Source organism: Schistocerca nitens, chromosome 6 (genome assembly GCF_023898315.1).
Source record: "Schistocerca nitens isolate TAMUIC-IGC-003100 chromosome 6, iqSchNite1.1, whole genome shotgun sequence".
Lineage (NCBI taxonomy): Eukaryota > Metazoa > Arthropoda > Insecta > Orthoptera > Acrididae > Schistocerca > Schistocerca nitens.
The window spans coordinates 116,422,868-116,450,411 of record NC_064619.1 but is presented as its reverse complement, the minus strand read 5'-3'; the positions used below and the strand labels follow the sequence as shown (position 1 = coordinate 116,450,411).

General features: G+C 43.0%; 1 protein-coding gene across 1 annotated transcript in view; it reads left to right on the top strand.

Moving 5' to 3' along the window:
- Window positions 1–1,590: 1,590 nt before the first annotated feature.
- Window positions 1,591–27,544, top strand: part of LOC126263048 (uncharacterized) — a 120,937-nt gene continuing 94,983 nt past the window's right edge. The window contains exons 1-2 of the mRNA XM_049960023.1: window positions 1,591–2,048; window positions 19,687–19,753. Coding sequence (XP_049815980.1) covers window positions 1,973–2,048; window positions 19,687–19,753 — 143 coding nt within the window. The 5' untranslated portion in view covers window positions 1,591–1,972. The remainder of the gene's footprint in view (window positions 2,049–19,686; window positions 19,754–27,544) is intronic.

The following is a 27,544-nucleotide window of genomic DNA, read 5'->3' as shown; positions in this document are numbered from 1 at the left end:
GGCCACACCGGCCGGATGGAAGTATTTGTATGGAGTGTAGCCATGTATGGAAATGAAACGTGGACGATAAATAGTTTAGACAAAAAGAGAATAGAAGCTTCCTAAATGTGGTGCTACAGAAGAATGCTGAAGGTTAGATGGGTAGATCACATAACTAATGAGGAGGTATTGAACAGAATTGGAGAGAGAGAAATTTGTGGCACAACTTGACTAGAAGAAGGGATCGGTTGGTAGGACATATTTTGAGGCATCAAGGGATCACCAATTTAGTACTGGAGGGCAGTGCGGAGGGTAAAAATCGTAGAGGGATACCAAGAGATGAATAAACTAAACAGATTCAGAAGGATGTAGGTTGCAGTAGGTAGGGAGATGAAGAAGCTTGCACAGGATAGAGTAGCATGGAGAGCTGCATCAAACAAGTCTCTGGACTGAAGACCACAACAACAACAACTGAATTCGTCCACGACGAAAGGTTTGGAGGTAAACAAATCACACATCAAAACAAAGATTTACAAAACCTCCAGTGTTGCCTATGGTACAGACTTAAAATTACCCAGAAGTATTAAAATAGCCTCAAGCAGGGTATAAAATATATTTTAAACCCAAAAATACTAATATATCCTGTTTAGTTTGTTCAGCACAAAAATTTAAAACTTTTTTTTTTTGGTGTTGGACTAAAGTAACCCCGCAAGGACCAAAGTAACCCTGGTCGACGGTACACAGATGTCACCCGCTGTCTACCGCTACTTAAGTTTCGACATTCTCTCTTCAGGATTTGGTTTTGGATAACAGGTTTTATTAAATTATCACATCAAAGACGTAACACGACAAAGCCGTCTGTGATGAATGGCGCAAAGCCAGTGAAACGCGGCCCACGTGTGTAGCGGTCGGCGCGTCCTTTGGCAGCGCCAGCTTAACCTTGTCGACCGGCCGCGAAACGGGTTTCGTCAGAGCAGCAGCACGTCAGAGGCCGGCCTGTGGCGTCACGCCAGCCGGCGGCGTTTTCTGCGATCCTCGGCTGCCCGCGCAGCTCTGCCGTAACAATTGCAACACGAGCCGTCCCTCGCCGCAACATGTGGTGGCCAGGCGCTCAGTTTATCGCGACACATGACTGCCGTCGCGCGCGTGACCAAAGGCCATCGCTGCTGCTACAGCGAGGAGAGACAGGTGTCCGTTCGACGCGACTTAACTAGTGCAGTGGCTCGCGCAGCATTTCTGTAAATCTTCTAGCGCGTCAGGCGTAGAAAGTGGACCGTGCTAGTAGAATCCCGAGAAAAACATATCAAGAACGGGAGAAGCGCATTATATCAAGTACGGTTTAACTATGTCGGAAGGAGTATCATAAGATCCACTACTATATTTGTTCGTACGTATCACAACTACTCCTGTGATAGGACCGCATCACTCGTAGAATAATTTTGTTAGGTTTGCTGTGGCTTGGTCGGTAAAACATCCAGTCACTCATGTGCCATTCCATGTTTGGCTAAGCAACTGTCGTAATCTACTAATCGGATTTCAACGTTGCGGACTGTCAATTTCCATTTCATTTTCACGAAACATAATTCTCGACTCTATAAAATTTTAGTCTGTTTCTTCATCATGTTTAAATCGGGTGAAGTTTTTAATTATATTGGCGTACGCAATTGAAGTCTGTTGGGAAACGATATGTTCTGAGTGCTAGTTTTCAACGTGTGTCTGTCAACTGTTTCTGGTCGACTGTTCGAACTAGAGAACGTTATCGATTATTTTGTTGATTTGATTCGGCTGATGCTTTTAATGAACCTCTCTGGAGAACGAGTGGCAGTTTCCCACGTCGCAGCCCTATGGAATCACCTGTGACAGCTCGATGAGCGATTACACGAGGTAGCAGCCTTATCACAGTAGTCTGAGAGGCTGGTTCTTCATTCACTTGATAACAGCGTAGCAGCTAGTGTCGAACGTTTTTATTACTGACCTCGGCGAGACATTCGCAATGACGTGCACGGCATTTCTTCAGAAATGGAAACTGCTCACTTTCTTCATTCTGCTCACTGTTGCACCCTCGTATGGTAAGTGAACAATTTGGAATATGTATAAACGTCTTTAAAATATATGGAGGAATCGTAATTTACAAGCAGATATTGTGTGGCATGATCCTCACTGAAACGTACAACCGTAAATACTACACATCCAGTGTTGCTTTAGCTTCTTGTCCCTGTTATACGTAACTGTTTAGATACTCTTGACTCGTCGTCTTCCTTTTCATGCGTAATCATTCACTATGTGTATTTGGTATCAAAGAAAATTGATATGATTGTATGATACGTCAGTAAGAACTATCTCGTCTGAAAAGAAATATATCTGTTGTTACGGTAAGCAAGGCTGGATTTATTGCTGTTAATGTAAGATACACCGGCGAATTAGCTTTAATAAGGTGTAATGACGTACATAAATTCGTTACAAATTGTACTTTTTTTTGTATTAAAGCTGAGCGCGTAAGATATTATATACACATCGCCAGTTTCATTTGCACAACAAACGAAACTAAATAAAAGTCGGTTGTTGATTAGATTCATCCTTGTTGTATAGTGTCCTCGTTAAATCGTTATCTGTTCTCGTATAATCTTCAGTAAGAATTATATACACTGCCGCTGACAGTGAAATTTTAAGTCTGTCGTATCCTGTGATGTCACGCTTTAGGGATATTCTGTAAATTTACATAAAAACGTTTTAAGGCAGGCAAGTCTTGCAGTATTAACATGTACAGTTTCAGTGCACACAAGTATTGCAGGCCAATTGTTCAAGCTTCAGGGAATTCTACGAATATTTTTGTGCTGGAGATAAGATCAACGACAACAGCGTAGAAGCACTGCGTGGCTCGTGGCCTGTATAACGTGTTCGTGTCATATAACAGCGTGGACCTGAATATCAGTGGAGAGAACAGTGAGCGATGTTTTCTTTCAGCTTTACTGTTTATGATTTACCAGAAAGTGTGCCCAAGCAAAGCCAATGTGCTGCTCACTGCACCAGTACTCAAAGATATACTTTTGGAGAGTTTTACCATTTTTATACTAATTTAACGCGGTAGCCTGTAAAATTTGCTGGCTATATGCAAATGAAAACGGAAACCTTCCGTTACATCCTTTCAAAAATTGTTTCCTTTACTTAATTCGCATGCGGTATTCCATTTTATCACCAGGTGAAAGTGTTCGGAAGTGTATCAGAAGACCACAAAAAAAAAACTGTCAACTTCTTCGTCTCTTTCTATCTTCTCTCTTTTAAGTTTTGAAGAACATAGTTCTTCCTGATGTTCCATGTGCTGTACTGCTTGGCCGATAGCTTTGTTCAATGAGTGTGCGGCGATGGGCTGTCTTCTGGTAGAAGATGATGGTCGTGATGAAGAATCCACACTGCCAGAATGTTCTGTCAGTGACATTTTTTCAAGTTACAATTACCACTTCCATGCAGTTCTTTGTTGAGTAACTCGTCAAACGTACATTCACTGTCACTCCATTCGACGATATTGCCACCAGATTTTTAGAAGTGAACCACCCCCTTAAAACACAGAATCCTCTGAATAAAGCATACACTGCTGCAGTCAGTCAGTTGGGAATCGGGTTTTCCCTTTGTCGTGGAATCCAAGTTAGTCCTAAATTTATACATCAAAATTCCCACGTATTTTGTGCTGCTGTTGCTGAGTGATAACATTATGCGGGACTAAAAGTCCTTTAGTCTTGGAAGCCACATTGCGTAACTACCAATGCATGATACAGTGCATAAAAAATTCACATGCTTTGCTTAATTCCGATTTTGTTTGAGGTACCAGTAGACTTGTCAGTCACTTAGAAGTGGGGCTTATAAACTTTATTTTTTTCGTATTGGTGTTGAAACTGTTGCAAAACAGTAAAAGTAGTAAGTAATGTTGAGTTAGACAATTTTCAAATGCGTTATATGAGAATTACAGAAGTCGATGACTTCTGGAATATGGTCACTGACCGCTAAAATGTTTCAAATTTTGCTAATTGCATAGATTTGTAGAGAGAAATTTGATGTATTTGCGTTTCTCATTCTGGTTATATGTACAAACATTGTTGTTCTTCTATGTTGCAAGAATTGTTTGATAATAATTGCAAGTTCGTAGGCGTTAATGTTGGTGATTACGAAAAACAAATTGTGTTGGAATAGTTAGGTATTCAGCTTTTGGCAAAGAACAGTAGGTTATCAAGAATATAAAGTACTATTATCTGTCCATTTGGTATCATGCATTATAAACTGAGAATATTAACCAGAGTAATGTACTCTTCTGTAGGCATGGCCGACTATATTGTTAAATGCATTTACTTATTACGCAGACTAATAATGGTCAACGTAAGCTTACAGGGACAACAGCTTCACAGCCAATAACGGATATCTAATCAAGCTGTCACGAGATGACCGCATCAGACTGCCATAAATATTGGCGGTCTCTTCAAAATGAATCTTTGTGGACGATCAGGCTGAATTAAATCACAATGTCGAATAAAAACACCTTTCAGCCGTCTAAATTTCCAATTGTTATTTTATTGAACAGCCAGTTTCGGCGTAATATTACGCCATCTCCACGCTCCCTCACCGGCGTGTAGGAGGATTCCCAGCTCTGGTCCAGACAAAATAGGGGCCAGCATTCAATGACTGGTATCAGTGTCACAGAGATCCCTTATATCATAACTTGTTGGCTTAGAATTGGAAATTTAGATGGCTGAAGGGTGTTTTGATTTTACATTATGTACTGCACAGCCGAGGTCCTGCAACTATCTACATAAAGATGGACGTACAGAGCCTTAATGTAAAATAAAGTTATTCTTTGCGAAATGAACGCTGTACGAAAAAACAGTTCGCGTTTGCATAATACTTCATTAATAATGTGGATTCACTGATAAGGCACCGTAGTGCCACATTCGCGCTTTGAACGCTATGCAGAAGTAAATGACGTGCAGCTGTATAACGAGTAAGATAAAAGGTCTCAGAATCTGGAACATGAGATTTTATTGTAATTCTTTTGTTGGATGATGATATCATAGATACATCAGAGTCCAAGACAATGAGTCACGAAACTCCCACCGTTTTTCTGAAAATTCGTTACTGCAGCGCCGCCAAGCTTGTATAAACCTTGAAACCATTATGTTTTGTATTTGCATTCAAAATGCAGATTAGGAGGTATTTTGGAGCTTATTGTGGCGCTATAAATACAGGAAGGCGTTTTATAATGTGGGATGAAATAAAACGTTTTTCCTTTTTTGGGCAATGTTGTACTGATAACAGAAAGAAATGTAAACCCACTCTCTTTCTCCAAAGCGAATTATAGTAGTCTTCAGTGACAGATTTATATAAGAAATGAAAACCAGGAAAGATGTAAGGCAACCTGATCACTGAAAAGAGAATGAAGGAATAAAAGAATTGTTTGTGTTATCAACATTTCAAAATTAGCGCAATACGATTCACTGATGATGCAGCCGTGATAACTGTGAACCGGAATTGGGTTTATTCTCAATTTAATGGCATATATGTCATCTGTAGGTTAAGATACGCACATAAATAATAAGAAATTGTAGTAAGTGGACATGTTGAAGGAAATGTTAACAGCTGGGTAAGAGAATCTGGAAGGGACATGTACATTTTGATATCTGAGAAACAAAACAGATAAACATGATAGGTACATGCAAGGCATAGAAGCAAGAATAAGGCCAAAAAATCTTTTATAAGAGTAAATAGTCGCTGATGTCCAGCAATGGAAAAAAAAGAAACTTGAAGCAACTCGAGAAACAAGCAGACCACGGAGCAGATTATCATAAGTACATCTCAAGCACACGGGTATACTCAACTCTGTTCCTTTTTAACTTCAACATATCAGGTCACAATTCATTTCTTGTGTTGAAGTATTCGCGATACTACACAAGCAGTCCACGGAGAAGATTATCATAAGTACATCTCAAGCACACGGGTATACTCAACTCTGTTCCTTTTTAACTTCAACATATCAGGTCACAATTCATTTCTTGTGTTGAAGTATTCGCGATACTACACCCATGGCTCAGCTACAACGTATATATTACTTTGCATTCAGATTTTATTACTATATGATAACATTAGCAGAAAAAAATGGTTCAAATGGCTCTGAGCACTATGGGACTTAACTGCTGTGGTCAGCAGTCCCCTAGAACTTAGAACTACTTAAATCTAACTAACCTAAGGACATCACACACATTCATGCCCGAGGCAGGATTCGAACCTGCGACCGTAGAGGTCGCGCGGTTCCAGACTGTAGCGCCTAGAACCAACATTTGCAGAAGGTGGTATATAAGTCTAAATAGATTTTCCTATCCACACCGGAAAATGCTTCCCACCGTTAGTCACCGGGAAATATGGAAGCAACAGCATAAAAAATTGTAATTTCTCAGTTGACGTAACGCCGTTCTTCTGTTATTACATGCATGCTGCTTGGTGATGTAGCATTGTTGCAACTATTGAAAGATCGCATTTTTTGTCCTTATAGAGTTATCAACTGTTTATTCACAGCGCATCCCTCAAGATCTGCCTTGCTGAACTTTGAAACGAGCATCTATTGTTAAGTCACGTTTTAACACCGAAAATGCAGCTAAAATACCTTCTACACATTCCAAAAATTTTTGCCGTTTAATATCCTTTGATAACTTGTACTGTACCTCTGATTCTGAATCTGTAAGCTTTATTACACAAACTATATTTAATACGTAATCTATGTAATTGTGTATTGATTTCTATTTGTATATAACTGATTGTAATTATAATGAAAACATTGTAAATTTCAGGGTAATAGCCAAGGGAACTTTTTTTAAAATAAATCTGCTATAGTGGAAGTGGAAGTTTCAGGGAAAGTATACCATCACTGGTGATAGTGCACCTTCACTGGCCCGTTTAGTGAAAGTGGACTACTGATTCCAGTTCTGTTCAATAATCAGCCTCGACCTGTAATGATGGAGCTGGTACTTCTGATGTAACTGCCATAAATTCAATGATTTTCCTCCCTTGCATGCAATAACCGATCGCAGTTCTACTACCCACGAATGTGATCTGCAAACCAAAAAAAAAAAAAAGACCTTAGGACACAACTGAAGACTGCTCAGACGATGATACATCACAATCAAACCGTAAACAAACGAGCAGTGTAATGAGGACGCGGGCGAGGACATTGTAAACACGTGTAAGTGACATCAGCAGCAGAGCCTATGAGGATACTATGAGGAAAATAGGCCTTGAAGAACGAGCCTTCAGTGCGGTTACGAACGTTGCTTTGGGAATCAGCGCAAATATCTGTGTCAACTGCCAGAGGACTGAGCGGGTCCAGACACGACGTGCGTTCCTCAGGGATGCCCGCTACCCATGTTTCTATTCGTTCTTTCCTTGGAGCCGTTTCTCCGCAGCCTTCACGCCAATCTAACCGGAATCACGCTAGCAGGTCACAAAACAGTCACCAACGCCTACGCTGATGATGTAGATGTTGTATTACGGAACACTGATGACATTTCCAAAGTAGAACTGCTTATTAAAAAGTACTGCAGCGTTTCGGGAGCTAAAACCAATGACAATAAGAATAGACTTCTAAACTTACGGGGCTTCAAACGCATTAACGTCACCTGGGCAACACCGGTCACTCAGTGTAGATCACTTGGGACAACCCTGACAACGTGTCCAATAAAAATGGCGGCTATTAATTGGAGAACCACATGCGGAGATATTCAAGGAGCCACCAGAGAAAACCTGCACCTAACTTTAAGTCAACTTCAGAGAATTAATTTCTTTAACTGCCTTCTATCAAAGGCTTCTTATACGGCGCAACTAGTCCCACTCCCCAACATGATAGCTGGGAAGATAAGGTCAACCGTCACTAACTACCTATGGCGAGGTGAAGTGTTCAAAGTGGACGGGAGAACAGCTACCTAGATCCCATAAACGGAGGGTTGGGTTTAACTGACATAAAGAATCAGTCCTCTGCTCTTTTCCTCAAAAGGACCGCTAGTATTCTCAACGAAAATGCTACATGCATTACAACTTATTTGAAATTCTTAGGACTGCAAGTCTCCATGTGTCAGTCAACGTGCAAAAAATCAATCGCCGGCACCGTCATGTGCGAACATACTATCGACCTGAGTTATATCAGAAGCGAAATCACAAATTCACGGCAGTTAACGGGCCAAGCCATTCTGTGCCTCAGAAATAAAAACGAGGGGAAGAATAAAAATAGGGAAAACATCCACATTTACTGGGTAACTGTATGGAAGAATATCAACCTGTGCGGTCTAACATCCGATGTCAAAACAGAATGGTACAAATCAGTTAACAATATAATTTGCACCAACGAACGATTACACTCAATAGGGATTAGCCAAACAAACCTTTGTCTCAGATGTTATCTCCTTGACACGACAGTACACAGATTTATGTGTGCTGGACATATGCAGAACTGGAAATGGTTAAGAAAACAATTGGCTTTTCTGGCAAGATCATCCACAGAAAATTTTCAGCCTCTGATACTTTTCAGGCCACAGATACAGTATTTTCCTGCAACAAAAAACAGCTCCATTTATTGGTTAATCGGAAAATACATTAGCTTTACCATTAATGACTTAGGATCGACAACATAACTGATTTTCACATGTACATGAAAAATGTATATGATGGATTAGTTAAGTATTCTGGCCATATAAAGACATATAGCAACATGCTCAAAATTCTCTTGCAGCGGCTGGGCATTGGCTAACAACTAACAGCAAACAAACGCCTCTGATTTATGTAACAAAAAGGAAGAAGCAAAGACGCTACATGATTCAGTTTATCTTTTAATTTTAAATACATATAAACGCAGCAAAAAATGAACCTCTGTTCCAGTTGGTATTTTTGCTAGCAGTTGCATTTGAAGAATCCCTGGCCGCTTTCCGTCGACTTAGACGTCGCAACTGTCCTCAGGGCAATAGTTTTCTCTGCTGGAACTTCCTCCTCTGAGATTATTCTCAGAGGGCAAGTACTGAACTGGGACCTGAAACAAATGTTGTAGTTGTAGCCGCAATGGCATTTCGTATCGTCCCTTCCATAATTATTTAAAAACAAACAATTTATTACCGTGTGTATTGTTGACTCAGCACACCATCTCTCGCCCCGATTGGGTAGAAGCCATCGGCCGTTGTCTCGTGGGCGACACCCAAGATAGACCTAGCATCTCCTCCTCCTCTACCGAAGTCGGGAATTGGAACTCTCACAGTACAGCCCTTTTCCACTGAACACTGCCGCATTCTTTGCGCTTGTTCTTCTAAGCACTTGTACACTTCAGTTCTGTGTTTTTTAACACCACGAGTTGACTCGTCTAAATCAGTCAGGAATACTTTCTTTCTCTCTGTTCTCTACCTCTGTTCCTGTTGGTATGTTATCCTCTTGCAATGTAGATTTACTGAGATCATTATCCTGTAACGTTTCAGTCCCGCCTTACTGCTAACACCCACTTGATTAATGATGTATTTTCGAGGTCATCCTCAGAGTGGCCGTTCATCGATGCTTCAGGAGGTAAATTTGTTGAAGACAAGTCATGTTTAGGAGGGCAGCCGAACCTCGCTTCATATGGACATCTTTTAATTCCAAAATATGCAGCGCTATTCTTCATTAGCTGCACAAATCATACTGTATGGCTCCACTCCGAGGTATTGTGCTCGTGCAGACATGTAGTTAGTATATTTTTTGTGTCTTGATTTGCTCGGTCTACGATGCCTTGGCTCTGACTGTGTCTAGGTTTACTGTGGACAATCTTAAAATTGGGCCATGGTTCAGTTAAGCTGCTCATTATCTTGCTAACGAACTCTCTGCCATTGTCAGACTGCAATATTGAGGGAGCACCTAACAACATAAAAATGTCAATAATGTTATCGCATACCTCTTCAGCTGTTTTAGACTTCAGTGGCCTGAGAACAATGAATTTAATGGGGTGGTCCAGATAAACCATTACGAATTTGTAATCTCCATTTGGTTGCGATTGGGAGTCGAGAGATCAACTTGACATCTGAAATTAGGTTCTTGAACAGCACTGGCTTCACTACTATTCCTTTTCCTGACCTTTTTGCTTTTGTACACTCGCACACACTAAGATAAATTTGGACATCTCTGAATGTTACAGAACTTTGACTTCAAGCATTTCATCATTCGGTCGCGTATACTGTTGTATTAATTTGGTTACTCCACTCATTTCCAGCACTTCACATCTCTTCAAAAACTTGTAATCGTTGCCATCCCTCTTTCGCCCAGATTTTAGTGATTTGACTCGTACTTTTCTTTGTCCATGAAACCAGATTTATAAATGAGATTTCCCCATTCCACTCTAAGATGTTCGTAGAACTTCACTGATTGAACCATAGCTGCACTGATGTCAACCGCAACTGCATTACTGCCAGTCACATCTGCACTACTGTAAACTGCAACTACACTACTGTCAACCAAACTGCACTGCTTTATAACATAACAATAACGAGCTGACGACAATTACATTCACGCTGATGCGTGGTAGCATTGTTGGACGCATCTTTAATAATCCGGGAGCAGCGATGGTACACCTTCGTTAGTGGATAATAACATGCTACTGTACATTTTCCCTAGTCGAGAACAGTGGACGTGCTATTTTCAGTTTATGGTAAGCTCTTACCGATCATTCTAGTGATGGTGCACTTCCTCTAGGGAAGGTTTACCTTCCCTAATCATACACTTCCACTATAACATATGGATATCAATGACGAAATGGCAGTAGCTGTGCCCCTGTTCATCTTTGCCTGTGGAGAGTCTCCGTCACGTAGCGATAAGAGAGGAAGCAGAGCAGCTTGAGTAATGAAAGAGTGCGGAAGCGTTCGTGGGGCGCTCTCGCATTATAAGTGGCTCTGGAAACGACTCGGGGTTCTCAAACAACAGCAGCAGCAACAACGGCAGCTCAGCATTGTCGTCGGCTACATTCTTCGTCGTCTGTACAACTACATCATAAGACTTAACTGACAGATATAGGAATGTAGAGGCTTTCCCCAGTTACATTTCTTTCACAAAGTATGACTAATTTGAATAATTACCTGCAATAGTTAAAACTTGTAGGGCACCTGTGTTGTAATTGTCCTCAGATATTATTACCAGGCAGGGTCCCTTTTCTTTTCCATGCAATCACCGAGTGTCGTATGACTAAAAATTGATTCACTATTTACTGTGTTCAACTGTGTGTGAAATCTTATGGGACTTAACTGCTAAGGTCATCAGTCCAGAAGCTTACACACTATTTAACCTAAATTATTCTAAGGACACACACACACACACCCATGCCCGAGGGAGGACTCGAACCTCCGCCGGGACCAGCCGCGCAGTCCATGACTGCGGCGCCTTAGTCCACTCGGCTTCACTGTTTACTGCCAGTTTTGTGTGGTTGCTAATGACCGGTTTCAGTCTAAATTTTCTGCCTCAAAAACTGTTCAGTCTTGTATTGCATAACAGAGGCTAAACTAATTTGGAAATTTTAGTATTAACTTCATTTACTTAAAGTGACGTAAAATTTCACTGGCAAAACTAATAACTAAAGATACAGCACAAACTGAGAGTGCGCAATTTCACTTATTCTGTATTTAGCTTCTCGAATGACTTTTGCTGGCTTGCTATGTACTTTATTGTTGTTATTTTACAAGTAAAATCAGTTGATCATTTGCTGGTAGTAAATTCAATTCAATCTTTCAATAATCAAAACTAAATGGTTTGCTTTATTCTAAATTTTGGATTACGTTACACTGAGATTACTGAAAGTCATTTTATACATCACAAAGTTTAAGTTAAGCCAGTCATTTATTTAACTAGTACCTCCATTTAACTATACTATCAAATTTTATTGTTTCAGAATAAGTAACTGCAAACTCAGTGCTTTCTGATTCATTTATTTTCTTGAAAACTGTTGTGTTGTGGAACAGCGTGACACTCTTCTGTTGCCACACCAGTGATTATTTGCTTGAATTTCTTTGCCATAGCATTTCTAAAGATTTTGGAGATTCATTGCCCTAACGGGCTGGGGCCGTTTAATTATCCCCTTTTTTAGTTAATCGGTGTTTTATTTGTATGATCTGTGATTTTTGTAGTAAATATTACATGGTACCCTTTTCCCCCCTGTGCGGTACGTGTGAGCGATTGCGCTATATTCTACCCATTTAAAAATTATCATCATTAAGTTCACAATACATTCTTCTATCAGAAGAGTCTGTTGTACACTTTCCTCCAACTAACCTGTGTTATTTTCCTTCGGTAACGGTAGCTTTACTCACTGTAAAATTTCATTAGGCATATGCGATCACGGTCATTTATATTGCAATCCAGTAGGCCGATTAGGAAGGGGGAGATCACAACTTCATGGTTGGAACAAAGCCAAGTCCCTGTCATTACGTACGATGCAATGTGGAGCTCCGTGTCACAGTTTTTCTCATGTCTGCCTGAAATTATTCACCGACGTACTGCATATTGAACGAGAAGACGCACAGTTTAGCACACAAGAGAAATTCACCAAACAAGAGGTATTTCTGGTGCTTGTACGAAGTGTGGGCTACATAAAAAGAATTTTTAAAGAACGTTTTATAGAGGACACAAGTTGACGTAGACTCAGCTAGATTCCTGATAGTGAGACGGCCAGCATAATGACTTTCTGTAAGCTAAATGACTAACAACTGTAAATGTTTAAAACGTCCACTAAAAATTCGTTTTATGTAGCCTATACTTCGTAAAAATACCAAAAACACCTCTTGTTTGGTGAATTCCTCTTGTGTGCTAAACTGTGCGTGTTCTCGTTCACCGTTCATACACAACTGTTTGACATCGTGTCAGTTTGGGACGAAACATTCCATTTTCACACCATTCCTCAAATCCTGTCATAAGAAATGACATCCTCTTTTAGCCATCACATCTAGTTGTTACAGAAAAGATACTTTTACATTTTATGCTGTTATTAAAACCAAGAAATATGGAAACAGTATTAAGACAAAAAGCAGAACATATTTAAAAGTGTTGTTTCCATTAACTATGAAAATTGTTGAAGTGAATCAGATAATATTATTTTCAAAACCTTCGTCTGAGGACCAATGTAAACCCCAGCTCTCTGCACTGATTCTCCTTACCAGTTAACAAAATTTTTCACATCTGTAACTAGCTACACATGGTGTTTCTGTAAGAACGTGCAAAAATGTAACAGGACATAGATATTGCTCCACTGGACAGTTTGAGGTAGGAAACATGGGGTCGGAGAAGCAAGCTTAATGAGATATGGAAGTAAACTTGTCTACCGCTTTATCTAACATAAGTGTTTCCGGAACCGCGCTGCTGCTACGGTCGCAGTTTCGAATCCTGCCTCGGGCATGGATGTGTGTGATGTCCTTAGGTTAGTTAGGTTTAAGTAGTTCTAAGGGACTGGTGACCTCAGATGTTAAGTCCCATAGTGCTTGGAGCCATTTGAACATAACTGTTTTCCAGCTAATTTACAACTAACATGCGTACAAGTCTACACGTACTGTACTGTTTATTAACATGTACATTCTTCATTTCCTTGAAGGAAACAAGGAGGACGAACCTGATTACTAGGAAGTCTACCTAGCCGTCTGAATGGTCACCTGTACTTGATATTCATGCAAAGAATTCTTACCTGAGTTGTTGGATAACGTACCTTTGGCTGTTCGTGAGAGGATGTTGATACAGCGTGGCAGTGCATCGCCTCCCTTCAGTGTGGATGTCCGCAACCAAATGCTGTGTTTCCTGTTCGCTGGACTGGAAGGGGAGGTCATATTCCACGATCTATGAGATCACCTGACCTGAATCCTCCCCATTATTTTCTACGGGGGTATCTAAAGTGGCTTCTGTATGAGACCCCAGTGGATACGGAGATGGAATTAGTTGCCAAAATTGAAGCTGCTTGGGTTGTGATTCGAAACACACCAGGGATATTTGTCAGGGTGCGCCAGAATTTTATTCGCCGAGGAATTGAGGTTGATGGACCTCAGTTTCAGCATATTTTGTAACATGCTGTACAAATTGTACTTTCATTATGTCAGTTATGCTAGTTGTAGCTAACTGTAACTAATGTAAATAAAAAATTACACAGTAATGTGGTTTTATTTCTATCATCTTATCTCGCTTCTCTGTCTCCAGGTTCCCTACCTCAAACTGTATACTGGAGCATCCCCTATGTCCTGTTAAATTTTTGCATGCTCTTACAGAAACACTTCGCTGAAAGACGTGTTGGGTGTTAAATGCCGAGACAAACTGAAAATTGATTTTACTTGATACAACTTTAGTTCCACGCCGAAAGTATCAGTTTAATAACATACAGGTGGCAATAGTTTATTGCGTAACTTTGTATGGTCGTTTTTCTCATACTTCATCATTAGAAAAACTGTTAACCACTACTTGTGACTGCGTAAAACGAAGGTTGTATCATGGACCGAAAGATATAAAAACAATGTACTTAATATGTAATAACTCATGCAACTGATGAAACTTATTAAAAAACTGTGAATTTTATATACATGTAAATATTCTTACCAGAAAACTTTTGGTGTTTTGGAAACAGTTTCTGTTGTTGCTCTAAATATTAATTCTTCTCCATGCTTTTCCGCACAACCAACATTTACTCCCAATTTTGAGGCCCTAACACTGGCCTACTCTTTCCACTGTACGCTCTCTTCTCTGTGTTTCACAGTGACAGTCCTTTGCTGCTCTGAATGATAACGTGTTTTTACATCAAGAATGTGTAATACGAGCTTGAACAACATGACTAATGAGGCATCTATAGTCCGCCTCGGTAGCTGAGTGGCCATATAATAAAAGTATTGTACCCCTTCCTTTATCCTTTTCCTTTTTGTAATAAAACGTTCAGAGGCGTATTTAATTTTTGTTTGTGGCTGAATTGGTGGCAAACAACCGTCCTAGTTAGCTCTTAGGGCGAAAGTGGCGGTGGCACTACCTTTGCTTTTTTTTTAGGTTAGATAGATTTTTGGGGGTAGAATGGGTGATAGGGGCCAATGCCTGAAGTGGAAGAGGTCTAAGGAATAACAAAAAGATGTAAAACGATAATCCTAACGTGGGGCGGCGGGTGGAATAATTGTTTTTAAATTGTGTTCCTTTTATTTATTTAATGCTGTTGTTTGCCGTTCTCAACACTGGCTCTCTAACTACAATATTGGCAACCAGAAAGTGATTAGCAAAACGTGAAGCCTGTAATTAGAATTCCTAGTGCCCACTTCATCTGAGAAATACATTTATAGCTACAGCTTATAGCTCTGAGGAATTAGGAGATTGTCTGGGATTCATAATCAAAAACCATTCTCTCTAAAATGTTCACTATATTCTGAAAGTCACAGACCAAAAGAATCCACACAAACCAACTACCAGAGCAGTTCAGAGTCTAATGCGCTGATGCAACTATAACTGTTCAAATGAAATGTTTAAGTGAATTCTCGCCATAATTTGATGATAATGTTGATCAAACGCCACGCTAAATAATGGTAGAATGTCTGTCCCGCGGCGGCACGTGAAAATACGACATACGCAAACTGATGATAGATCATTAAAGTCATCCCAGAATTAACACTTCACTCGAAAACGATTTCATGGTTATGCGTATCCCGAGTAACTTATTACGGCATCCGAGGCTGTTTATAGCAATGATACCGACGCGACGCGACTCCCGGCACAGGTGGTGCGCCAATCAGCGTCTGGAGAGAACTGGGGCCTTTTTCTCTCACTCAGCGTTCTTATATATAAAGCCGCGGTGCGGACGGCTAAGAGAACGCCTGATCAAATCCGATCTCCCGACTAGCCGCTGGGCTAGTAATGCACCACTTTAAGTTATCGAATAAATCATTGCTTCCTTTACTGATGGCCGATGAAGCTCTCAATTTAAATGTGCAATCAGCATACAGGTAAGTAATCATAATAAAAGTCTGACGTGGCTAAGTCAAATATTTTGGGCGAGAGAATTAATTTAATTACACTACACGCAGTAGACGAGCTCTGAACTTGCCCTTTGGAAATACACTATCGCTATAGTTTTATAGTTATTCAGTTGAAACTTCTCACATCTTTATGATTATAGCGGTTCTCCCTTCTATTAAATTTAAACATCCCAGCCTTATTTATTCGTCTACTTAATCTATCTTGCTTCCTTAATTTTAAGACAAAAACCAGAAAATCATGAATTTCAACTAAAATTTTAATTTGTGAGATCCAGACTACTGTTTCTACTAAATTATTATGCAAAAGGAATCTAAATATAAATTTTTAAGTTTCTAGCTCTTTTCTGTTGCGCAAATGATTTTTACACAAAAACATCCAAATTTCGAAAATGGTTAAAGTTATTGAACTAATATTCAACACATATTGATTTAGTATTACTCCTGACATGCTAGAAACGTTTCAGTTTATTTACTTGATTTTTAAAGTATTGCGCAACATTTATGACGTCAGAGCTAGTTACAGCAGACTAGGCTGGCACACAATGGAAAGACTGATGTCAATTTTATAAGGCGTGAGTATGCTGCTTCCCTACACTAAGTTAGTGGGTTCTTACCCTTCTGGGAGAACCAATTTTTCTTTTTCACGTTGCTTAGAAAAAAATGGGACAGCGTGTTTGATTAGTAATCAAACGTCCTCAGTCAAAAAAGAAAAGTGGTCAGCAGGGCAAAATGCTGTGCAAAGGGGCGCGGGTTCGATTCCCGGCTGGGTCAGAGATTTTCTCTGCTCAGGGATTGGGTGTTGTATTGTCTTCATCATCATTTCATCCCCATGCTTGGCTACACCATACGTCGGAGAATTTATGGTGTTCAATATAGGACAGAGGGACATTCTCCATACGAATCTTCGGGAGGCCATACAGTCGCGGTGGAGCCAGTGCCCGAGGGTAAAGCTTCCTGATGGTGTTTCTGTCAATTCCTGAGCTGTTGAGAAGTTCGATGGTCTTTCGCGTAACAGAAGCAGATGCGTCTTTCCCCACTTCTTTATATGCTGGATCTTGTAGTAAGGTTTCGATCTTCTGCCAGTAATATTCTGACTTCAGTAGGACTGTCGTATTCCCTTTGGCTGCTGCTAAGACCATGATATTCTTGTCATCGCGAAGGTTCAACAGTGCCTTGCTCTCTTCTGCCGTAATGTTGTTCTTCGGCATGCCTGCTTTCTCGAGTACCCTGCCTGTCTCCCTCCTCACTTCTTCGGCTGCTTTTGGCGGGAGTCCACCTATGGCTTGCTCGACGTTGTTGATGATGTCACGTTTTGATAACAAACTTGGAATCGGAGCAAAGTTCAGGCCTTTCGACAGCACGGAGATTGTGGGCTCATGCAGTGCTCTCTCTGTCAGGTTGATGGCGGTCTTAATATTGCTGGCTTTCTCCTCCTGTTGACGTCCGCCCGGGAGCCGGAGGAACTTCTCGCACTGTTTGTTGGTGGCTTTCTTCTTGTAGAGCTCACTGCTGGCGTACGGGTTGCCGTACAGCCACTACCAAGTGTGTGCTGGGAGAGTGGAAGCTAGGTACAGGTGGTGAGTGAGCAAAGTCTCGGCGTTCTCGTCGAGTTCCGTTCTGGTAACACGGATGTGTTCCCGTAGCAAGGCTGAACCAGCCCGTCGTAATGTACGTTTTGTCCTCGCCGTGTTGACAGGACGCCACAAGTTCTCAAGCTATGGCATCACTTGTTGGGTCCATGCCACGCCGAGTTGCTACTAGGCTCGGCAAAAGGAAGTTCGACACGATATTCGAAGATATCCTATGACTTTTGTCACCTTAGCGTATTCCTGAGTGTTTTATAAATTGCTATACGGGAAGGATGCTGAAGATTAAATGGGTAGATCACATAACTAATGAGGAGGTGCTGAATAGAATTGGGGAGAAGAGGAGTTTGTGGCACAACTTGACAAGAAGAAGGGACTGGTTGGTAGGACATGTTCTGAGGCATCAAGGGGTCACAAATTTAGCATTGGACGGCAGCGTGGAGGGTAAAAATCGTAGAGAGAGACCAAGAGATGAATACACTAAGCAGATTCAGAAGTATGTAGGTTGCAGTAAGTACTGGGAGATGAAGAAGCTTGCACAGGATAGAGTAGCATGGAGAGCTGCATCAAACCAGTCTCAGGACTGAAGACCACAACATATGGGAAGTGTATATGATGAAGGGCAACTCTGGTATTTATCTTTATCGTGACGTTCATCATAAACTGACATTAAACGGTAACTTCCATTCCATTCGGAACAAAGATATCCCTCAGCAATATCAGTATGGGATGTGATTCCCACGGGAACGAACACATTCCCGTACTGGTTGTCGCATGGATGCAAACAGCGTACGGATGTCATCTTCAGGAATGTTTTACCATGTGCTGTGTGATTCATGGAGACTGCAGGATGATAGCTGCTTTCAAAATACGTCCCTTGCTATTCATACCAATCACGCTCTGTGAGTGACATAGAAGGTGCCTGGAAAGACCAGTCGAGGATCCGTACGTCCCTGACGGCGTTTGTCATGTGAAATTCAGTGTGAGGTCTTGCACTACACTGTTAGAAAATGTCATTTGGTACGATGATCATGCTGGATTTACCGTTCTTGCCATACAGGTATACTGTCGAGTACTCAAACCACTCAAACATTTGCCAAATGAGCCCTATTGTCACACTGAACTGTTCCCCACACATTGCTTCCACAAGCTGGAGAGGTTGGGTTTCGAGAATCGCTGGTTTCCATTACCTTGCATCAGATCGTCTACGTACACGTTAGCGTCGATCTGAACGCCAAACTCTAAAGGGAGATTCATTGCTGAACACCACAGAATGCCACTCAATTTCCTAGTTCACTCTCTACACCATGCAAGTCTCTGTTGTCTGTAGTAAGGCCTCAGTGATAAATGACGCGCGGAACTAGAGAGTTCCCCCTAGCTTTCAGTTATCTGTTCCTGACAGCTCGTGGTGGACATCTGCCTATAACCTCTGCCCGTTGTTCAACTATTGTAATCCGTCTATTGGTCGGAATCAGTTGTACTGTCGTACGACCTTGTCTTGGTGTAGTTCTCCTGGGAGGAGCCATGTCTAGTGTCCTTGCTAGACTGTTGTCCCGCGTCAGTCTCGTTATCGCTCGTTCTACAGCCATTACACAACAGCCAGCAGTCTGTGTGATCTGTCTACATGATGCTCCCATGGCCGTCATGCGAATGATTCTCGCCGTTCGAAAGATGATGACAAGCTGCACTTGCACGTCTTCCATGCATCCTGCGCTGCGATCACCAACTAAAATGTCTGTGTGGCAGCCATCATGTACTCACAACATTTATCAATAGGGATGGTTTTTTTCTGTACCGAAAATACTGAAAAGAGCCTCGCATAATAGTGAACTTTTACTTAATATATTCCACGTGGATAGAAATACTGTGGTGTTAGTTTGGTAGCGATCGCGTTCATGGTGTAGCACTTTCCATTCTGTCTGCTGAACCGCCTTTTCGTGATGATAGAAGGCTTATATACAAACAAAAACAAAAATCGCTACAAAATTTCAAAATTATAAATTAAAAATGATGTTCTCAATTGGGTCTTCCTTTTGTACTTTTGTCTCTGAAGCTCCTACATAGTTTACTTGTTAAATATATGTACTAATTTAGGCCTTTATTTTGCTTTTCAGTGGAGTGCTCCTATAGCGTCCGTGATGATGAAGGCTGCCAGGAGAGATCGTGCAGCACGTGCAGCAGGTAAGAAAGAAACTGTCCTACGGCAGTGTGCCGTTTAGTCGCCTGGGTTGCGCGACCTTCCTTCCGTTTCCGCAAAGTGTGAACCCTACTAAGCAAAAAAATTTAACGGAATGTTCTTATTACGTATTTCCATCAACGTATTACCGATTTCTATCCTTCAGACGGTAAATGTAAATCGGTCTTCCTAGTTAACACGTGTTTCTTAAATGGGATGTAATCAGCAGCTACTCATTATTGTAGTGCAACTACTTTTGTCTCAGAGTACGGCTTCTTTTCATCCCGTTTCACAAATGAACCATAGAAAAGGTCGTATGGCTTTATAAGTCTGTTTCACTAAACAACATGTTCAGGCATCTACATCTATACCCCGCAAGAATACGGTGTATGGTGGAGGGCACTTGCGATACTTGCGTAATTCCTCCCTTTCCTGTTCTATTCACGAATGGTCCTGGATCTTTTTCGTCTCCTTTATTAATCCTGCTAAGGACGAGCTCTGTACTCAAAAACTGGTCAAGCGAGCGAACTGTAACCCATTAATTTTTTGTACATCGAAACACAGTTTGCTGCAAGTATTTCTAATTTTGAAATGGTAGGTAAAGTGACACATGATTAATATTTGTAATGGCTATCGTTCCATCAAACAAACTCATGAACAATTTTTTAAAACACTCCTAGATTCTATTTAACGCTATTACAAACGCCTAAATTAAGATTGAACAATAAAATAGTGCATAGTACTAGCACTAAACTGTTCAAAGAATTATGTGATTTAGAATTCCGGTGACAGAGGATATTCCAGCTTCCATTGTTCTGAGAACATTAGGTTTCGGGACTGCGTCGTTTCGGTCGGTTCATTTCCGTTGTCTAAACCTGTCTGGCTGTTACTGTGCGTAATGATGAAATGAAGAGGTCAAGCTACGGCTATGTTCGATTACGTAGAATTGTAAGTGAAGGTGGTTCGCGGTTGCAAGTTGAAGTGTAGTGCGAAATACACTTAGGAGGGTACCAGTTCATTTCTGCTTTCAAAAAATAGCCTGTACAGGCGGACAGCCACAATGAAGATGTTTCAGAAAAAGTATATGCTCCCATGTCTCTGTAGAAAAACGAAAACCAAGAAAATAAATTACGTCATTACATGCTGTGACCGATTAATCACGCGCCTCAGTTTCTTACCCTGTTTGGGCATTAACTGAGATATCAGCGTCAGCAGTGAGCAATATACAGCAGCCTGGCCAGTAGGCACTTATTAATTTTAAGCAGTCTGGTCTCGCTCCTCTTCCCAGATCGAAAGTCGTAACTCATTAATGGACCCTCAAAATTTGAAATAACACAGTATTTATTCAGTTATAGTCCCTGCCGCGATTTGAATATCCTTCTTCTTCAACAATTAACTGTTCAACGCTCAATGAAAGTCTCGTCGGTATTCTTCCATTTGATAAGATCGATTGTAAGACATCAGGAGACATCGTGTTCCAGGAGTCACCTTAATATCATCGGATCATAACTTTCTGGGGTCGTTCGTGGCTTCTTTTTTCTCCCAAAGGCTCCAAAAAATGAATTTATTCTTCCATCTATTGAGATCTTGTCTAACTATTTGACAAGCATATTGCTATTTCAGCCAGGTAACTCTTTTGCGAATTTCAACCGCTTTCTGCTTCTGATAACTTCGTAAATAATGTCCGGTACCAGCCTTTCCAGTACGGTTTGTGAACATTATAACACTGTAACTTACGAACAATCACCTTTCCCAGACACAGTATTTCGAGACCATACGTTGTTACTGCTAGTACAAAGATACTGCACTCTTTCGTTTTTAGGTTCACTGGAATATTCGTGTTGGTTATGATGAAATGAAGCTTTCTGAATGAGGCCATACTCAAGCCCATTTTTTGTGGGATTTATGACTTGTAATTGGCTTTTCATAAATGAATTTATTTCTCAAAGTTCATCTGTTAGGAGACAAATTCCGTAGTTTCTTATTTTTAACTATTTGCATATTTCTACTCGGAACTTACATTTATGCATATTGCTAGCCAGACAGCTGCAGAGACCACTTTCAGTTGTTGAATCGTAGTAGTCGTTTATTCAATCAGATCTTCAGTTACGAGAATGATGTCGCCAGAAAATTGGAGGGGTCTGGTTCTCTAGCCATCGACTTTGATCCCTCTCAAAAATGGTTCAAATGGCTCTGAGCACTATGGAACTACTTAAACCTAACTAATCTAAGGACATCACACACATCCATGCCCGAGGCAGGATTCGAACCTGCGACCGTAGCAGTCACACGGTTCCGGACTGTGCGCCTAGAACCGCGAGACCACGGCGGCCGGCTTTGATCCCTCTGCTATCCCTATCCAAGCCGGTGACTGTGTCTTCCACGGCTAAAGATAACAACTTTGATGATAGCTTATCGTCCATATGAATGCTTTTGGCTGCTAAGATCTTATCAGTTACGATATCTCCATCGAAACTGTCGCAAATGTTTGTCGGAAAAGCCGGCCGCGGTGGTCTAGCGGTTCTAGGCGCTCAGTCAGGAACCGCGCGACTGCTAGGTCGCAGGTTCGAATCCTGCCTCGGGCATGGATGTGTGTGATGTCCTTAGGTTAGTTAGGTTTAAGTAGTTCTAAGTTCTAGGGGACTTATGACCACAGATGTTGAGTCCCATAGTGCTCAGAGCCATTTGAACCATTTGTCCGTAAATATCGACATATGTATATAATTTTTTTAGTCATCAGTCTTCTGACTGGTTTGATGCGGCCTGCCACCAGTTTCCCCTCCTGTGCCAACCTCTTCATCTGAGAGTAACACAGTGCAACCTACGCCCTCATTTATGTGCTGGATGTACTCCACCCTCTGTCTTCCATTACAGTTTTTACTCTCGCAGCTTCTGCCATTACCATGAAAGTTATTCCTTGATGTCTTAACGGATGTCCTATCATCTTGCCCTTCTTTCCAGTGTTCCCCACACACACTATGTGATCAAAAGTATCCAGACACCCCCCAAAACATATGTTTTTCATATTAGGTGCAATGTGTTGCCACCTACTGCCAGGTACTCCACATCAACAACCTCAGTAGTCATCAGACATCGTGAGAGAGCAGACTGGGACGCTCTGCGGAACTTAACAGACTTCGAACGTGGTCAGGTGATTGGGTGTCACTTGTGGCATACGTCTGTACTCGAGATTTCCACACTCCTAAACATCCCTAGGTCCACTATTACCGATGTGATAGTGAAGTGGAAGTGTGAAGGGACATGTACAGCACAAAAGCATACAGGCAGACCTCGTCTGTTGACTGACAGAGACGGCCGACAGTTGAAAAGGGTCGTAATGTGTAATAGGCAGACATCTATCGAGACCACCACGTAGGAATTCCAAACTGCATCAGGATCCACTGCAAGTAATATGATAGTTAGGCGGGATGAGAGGAAACTTGGATTTCATGGCCCAGCGGCTGCTCGTAAGCCACACGTCACGCCGGTAAATGTCAAACGACGCCTCGTTTGATGAAAGGAGAATAAACATTGGACGATTGAACTGTGGGAAAATGGTGTGTGAAGTAACGAATCACGGTACACAACGTGGCGATCCGATGGCGGGGTGTGGGTATGGCGAATGCCCGGTGAACTTCATCTGCCAGCGTGTGTAGTGCCAACAGTAAAATTCGGAGGCGGTAGTGTTATGGTGTAGTCGTGTTTCTCATGGATGGGGCTTGCAGGCCTTGTCGTTTTGCGTGGCACTATCACAGCACAGGCCTACATTGATGTTTTAGGCCCACTCTTGCTTCCAACTGTTGAAGAGCAATTCGGGAATGACAACTGCACCTTTCAACACGATCGAACACCTGTTCATAACGCAAGGCATGTGGCGGAGTGGTTACACGAGAATAACATCTCTGTAATTGTCTGGTCTGCACACAGTCCAGACCTGAATCCTATACAATACCTTTGGGATGTTTTGGAACGCCGACATCGTACCAGGCCTTATCGAACGACTTCGATACCTCTCCTCAGTGCAGCACTGCGTGAAGAATGGGCTGTCATTCCCGAAGAAACCTTCCAGCACTTGACTGAAAGTATGCCTGCGAGAGTGGAAGCTGTCATCAAGGATAAGAGTGGACCAACTCCTTAACTGAATTCCAGCGTTACCGATGGGTGTCATACCTCTTCAACTGAAATGTCCACTTAGCTATTTCTTACGTCAGATGGAACACTTAGGTAACAAGCTAAGGTCTTCTGTCTCAGTCGCCAAAAGCCGGACGACTACGCGCACCTGAAGCGATGTTCGTCAGTGTCCGGGAGACGACAGTTGGGGCAAACTGGGGAGTCCAGTGTCGCATTGCATATTATTTATTGGTGACTCGATACCACGTCGTACGCACGGTGGTTGGCAGAAAATGGTGATGAACCGTTCTCTACACTCGTGGCCAATGGACAGTTGGGTACTTGGTTTCTAGCATATTACGCGGAACTGCCCGCAGAAGGGTGGTGTAAGGTTCTTCCGCCTTTAGCGGGGACGTTGTGGAGAAATCTGAGGCCACATAGCTGTATTTCAGAATGAATGTCGATAAGTGGGAGAGGTGTGACCCGACGTGCGCCGCCGACACCGGTGGGACGTGGGAGACTGGCACCAGGACGTCCAATAGGCGACTCGTGAGGGAGGTGTTTTGAGTGGTCCATCATTTTCACATATTGCTCATATAAAGGGCAGCTGCCTGTGCTCGGACATTAACCAGTCCGAGCCCACCATTGCGTAGGGGTAGGGTGAGAATGTCATAACGTACTGTAAATATGTGTCCTGTAGATAGGAAATAACCGAAGGCCGCCTGAAGTCTGCGACCTATCGCCACTGGTAGGGGGAGGACCTGTGCCAAGTCACTGAGTTTTGATGCCACGCGGAGGTTCAGGTATTCCACACGTTGCAGCTGGTTCAAGTCCCGCAGCAGGTTCAGGCACACCATCACGCATACAGCCTGTAGTAACCGTCGATAGTTTGCCGCGGCCGTGCCGAGCACATGCTTCGTATACGTGACTCCCAAATATCTCAGTTCGGTAACTGGTGAGAGGGGGCCGACAGCGCCCAGCCTGAGACCGCGCCCGACATCCAGCGCCACCGACTTGTTGATGTTCAGAATACTGCCCAAGGTCTGTCCACAGCGCTCGATCAAGCGCTGCGGGCTTCATCAGCGGAACGAAACAGCAGTAGCAGCTCGTCGACGTATGCCCTATAGCGAAAGGTGGTGTCTCGCAGGGTGGTGCCAGATGGCCTGTGATGGAGACCCCCGACAAGTGGCTCGAATTCAGTTGCATAAAGGCAGGTAGAAATGGGGCAACCTTGTCGTAGAGACTTCTTCATGGGTATTGGACCCACCGTCTGACCGTTGACCTGGACGTGAGAGCTGGCTACTTCCAAAAGGCGTCGCAGGGTGTGGTGTGGGTGAGTCTGGGAGGGAACACCATATGGTTCATCATCTGTAGTAGGAAGTTGTTGTGCACTCTGTCGAAGGCCCTACTGAAATCGATGGAGAACACTGCCACTCGTCTCCCCCCTGTGCCGTCTGTTCTGGGGCGAGAATCATTGACAAAGTCTTCTTAAAGCGGCCTGCTAAAAGCCAGACGAAGATCTTCTACTTGGCATTCAATATTGTAAGTGGCCGATAGTCACTGACCAACTGCCATCATGCTGGCTTGTGTACTGGTATGAGGAAGGCGGTATGACACAGTCCGTGGACATGAGTTCTCGGAGTATTGGAGTCCAGTGGGGCACCATGATGTTGTGGATGATCCGGTAAAACTTGACTCGTAATCCTTGAGGCCCAGTAGACTTGTTGACCAAACATTTGTCCAAGGCGTCGTCCATCTTCTCATACGAGACTGCCTCCAATAATGCCGTCGCCGTTGCTCTGTCAGTAGTGTGTGTCACCTGTTGTAATGCTTCCGTAATGGCCTCACTGTCTACAGCACTTTCCTGGTGAAGATGACGTAAATGATCCTCCATGGCTCTCACTATGGTTGCTCGGGTCGTACAGGAGCGACCCCCTTGCGTCACTAGGCGTGTAATAAACTGTCGGTGGTGTCGGCGCATGTCAGCCACAATGTGATGCAAGGTGGGGACCTCTCCTGTGGTTCGGTCATGTCTTCGCGAGCGGACTCCGGCGCCTTCTAAGCGGCGTTTTGTCAACGAAAAAATATGAGCTTTGACTTCATTTCGTTCTCGTTGTCTGTCTGGTGATGGGGGTAGAGCTTCGACGTCCAGGGTCTGCCAGTGTCACGCAGCTGTGTCCTTGCCAAAGAGCGTAAGTGACTTGCGGACTGCCAGTTTGGCGCTGAGAAGCCACCACGCCAAGGTCGAATGGCTTCGGGAGTGGCGTCGTTCACAGTTAGCCCACACTGCGGCGACTTGCCGGTGGCATTCCTGGTCCTGGAGGTGTGTTACTTCCATCTTCCAAAGGCTGTTAGCATGGCAAATTTTTTGAATGTGGAGATGCATCGCGCAGATGTAGCCACCGTGATCAGAAAAGGGCAGAGCCCATCGTTCGGCGACCACCACTCTCCGTGTAAGGCCTTGAGACACATATATGCGATCCAGTCGCCTCGCCGAATGACTGGAAAGATGTTTTTGTCCAGAACTGTCACCGTATATCTTTTCCCTCGTATCTCACATATGAAGATTGTGAATCACCATACGCAGTTCTGAACAAGGTGTGTAGTGCGGAATTTGTCCTTGGGATGAAGGACGCAATTAAAATCGCCAGCAAAGATACTGAGTTCGTACCGTCCTAGAAAAAGGGAGACAAGTCGGTGGAGTAGAACCTCACTCGGTCACGACGTTTGGTGGTGCCCGACGGTACACAAACGTTAATGAATCGGGTTTCATGGGCGGTGACCGCTAATCCTCGTGCGGAGGGGCGATACGTGATGGCGGTGGCTTCCATACCGTCACGCACTAGAATGCCAGAAGTCGCTTACTTTGCATAGCCATAAAAGTTCGGGAGTGTGGTCGTTCGCACTTCTTTCAGCAATGCGAAGTCAACTTCTGTGGCTCATAACGTTTCTCTTAGAAGTTGGATCTTTGCAGGAGAGCTAATCATGTTGATATTCATCGGGCTAGGGGTCCACAGCTCGTGGTCTAGTGGTTAGCATTGCTGCCTCTGGATCACGGGGTCCTGCGTTCGATTGTCAGCCGGGTTGGAGATTTTATCTGCCCGGGGACTGGGTGTTCGTGTTGTCCTCATCATTTCATCATCATCATCATTCGTGACAGTGGTTAGACTGGACCGTCTACAAATATTTGGTTGTGTAAAAATTGGGACTTTGTACGGGCGCTGATGACCCCGCAGTTGAGTGCCCCACAAACCAAACATCATCATCAACATCGTGGCTAGGCGGGAAATCTGGCATTGCGGTGGTCGGGCAAGGTTATCCATGGTAACAGTGGAGAGAAGCGAACGTTGCGAGTGACGTGACATCTCGCCTACCATGGTCCTCCAATATTGTTCAGAGCGCAGCGGGCTCCAGATCAGGGTCGGCGTCTTGCTCAGTCTAGACATGCTCGGCCCACGATATTGGCCCGGGAGTCTGCTCATTTAAATAAGATCGTGGTGGTTGTTAGAGGAGGGAACGAGCGGCTTCGCAGCTTGCAATGGAACCTCCCACTTGATCACTGTTCGTCACAGAGGGCTGGCAGCCGGGCTCCGTCCTCCCCGCGGTCTGCAGGGATGGAGTCAGTGGCCATGTTGTCAGTTTATTGGTCGGCGTCCTGCAGGATCAGTTCGTCTTCCACCTACGAG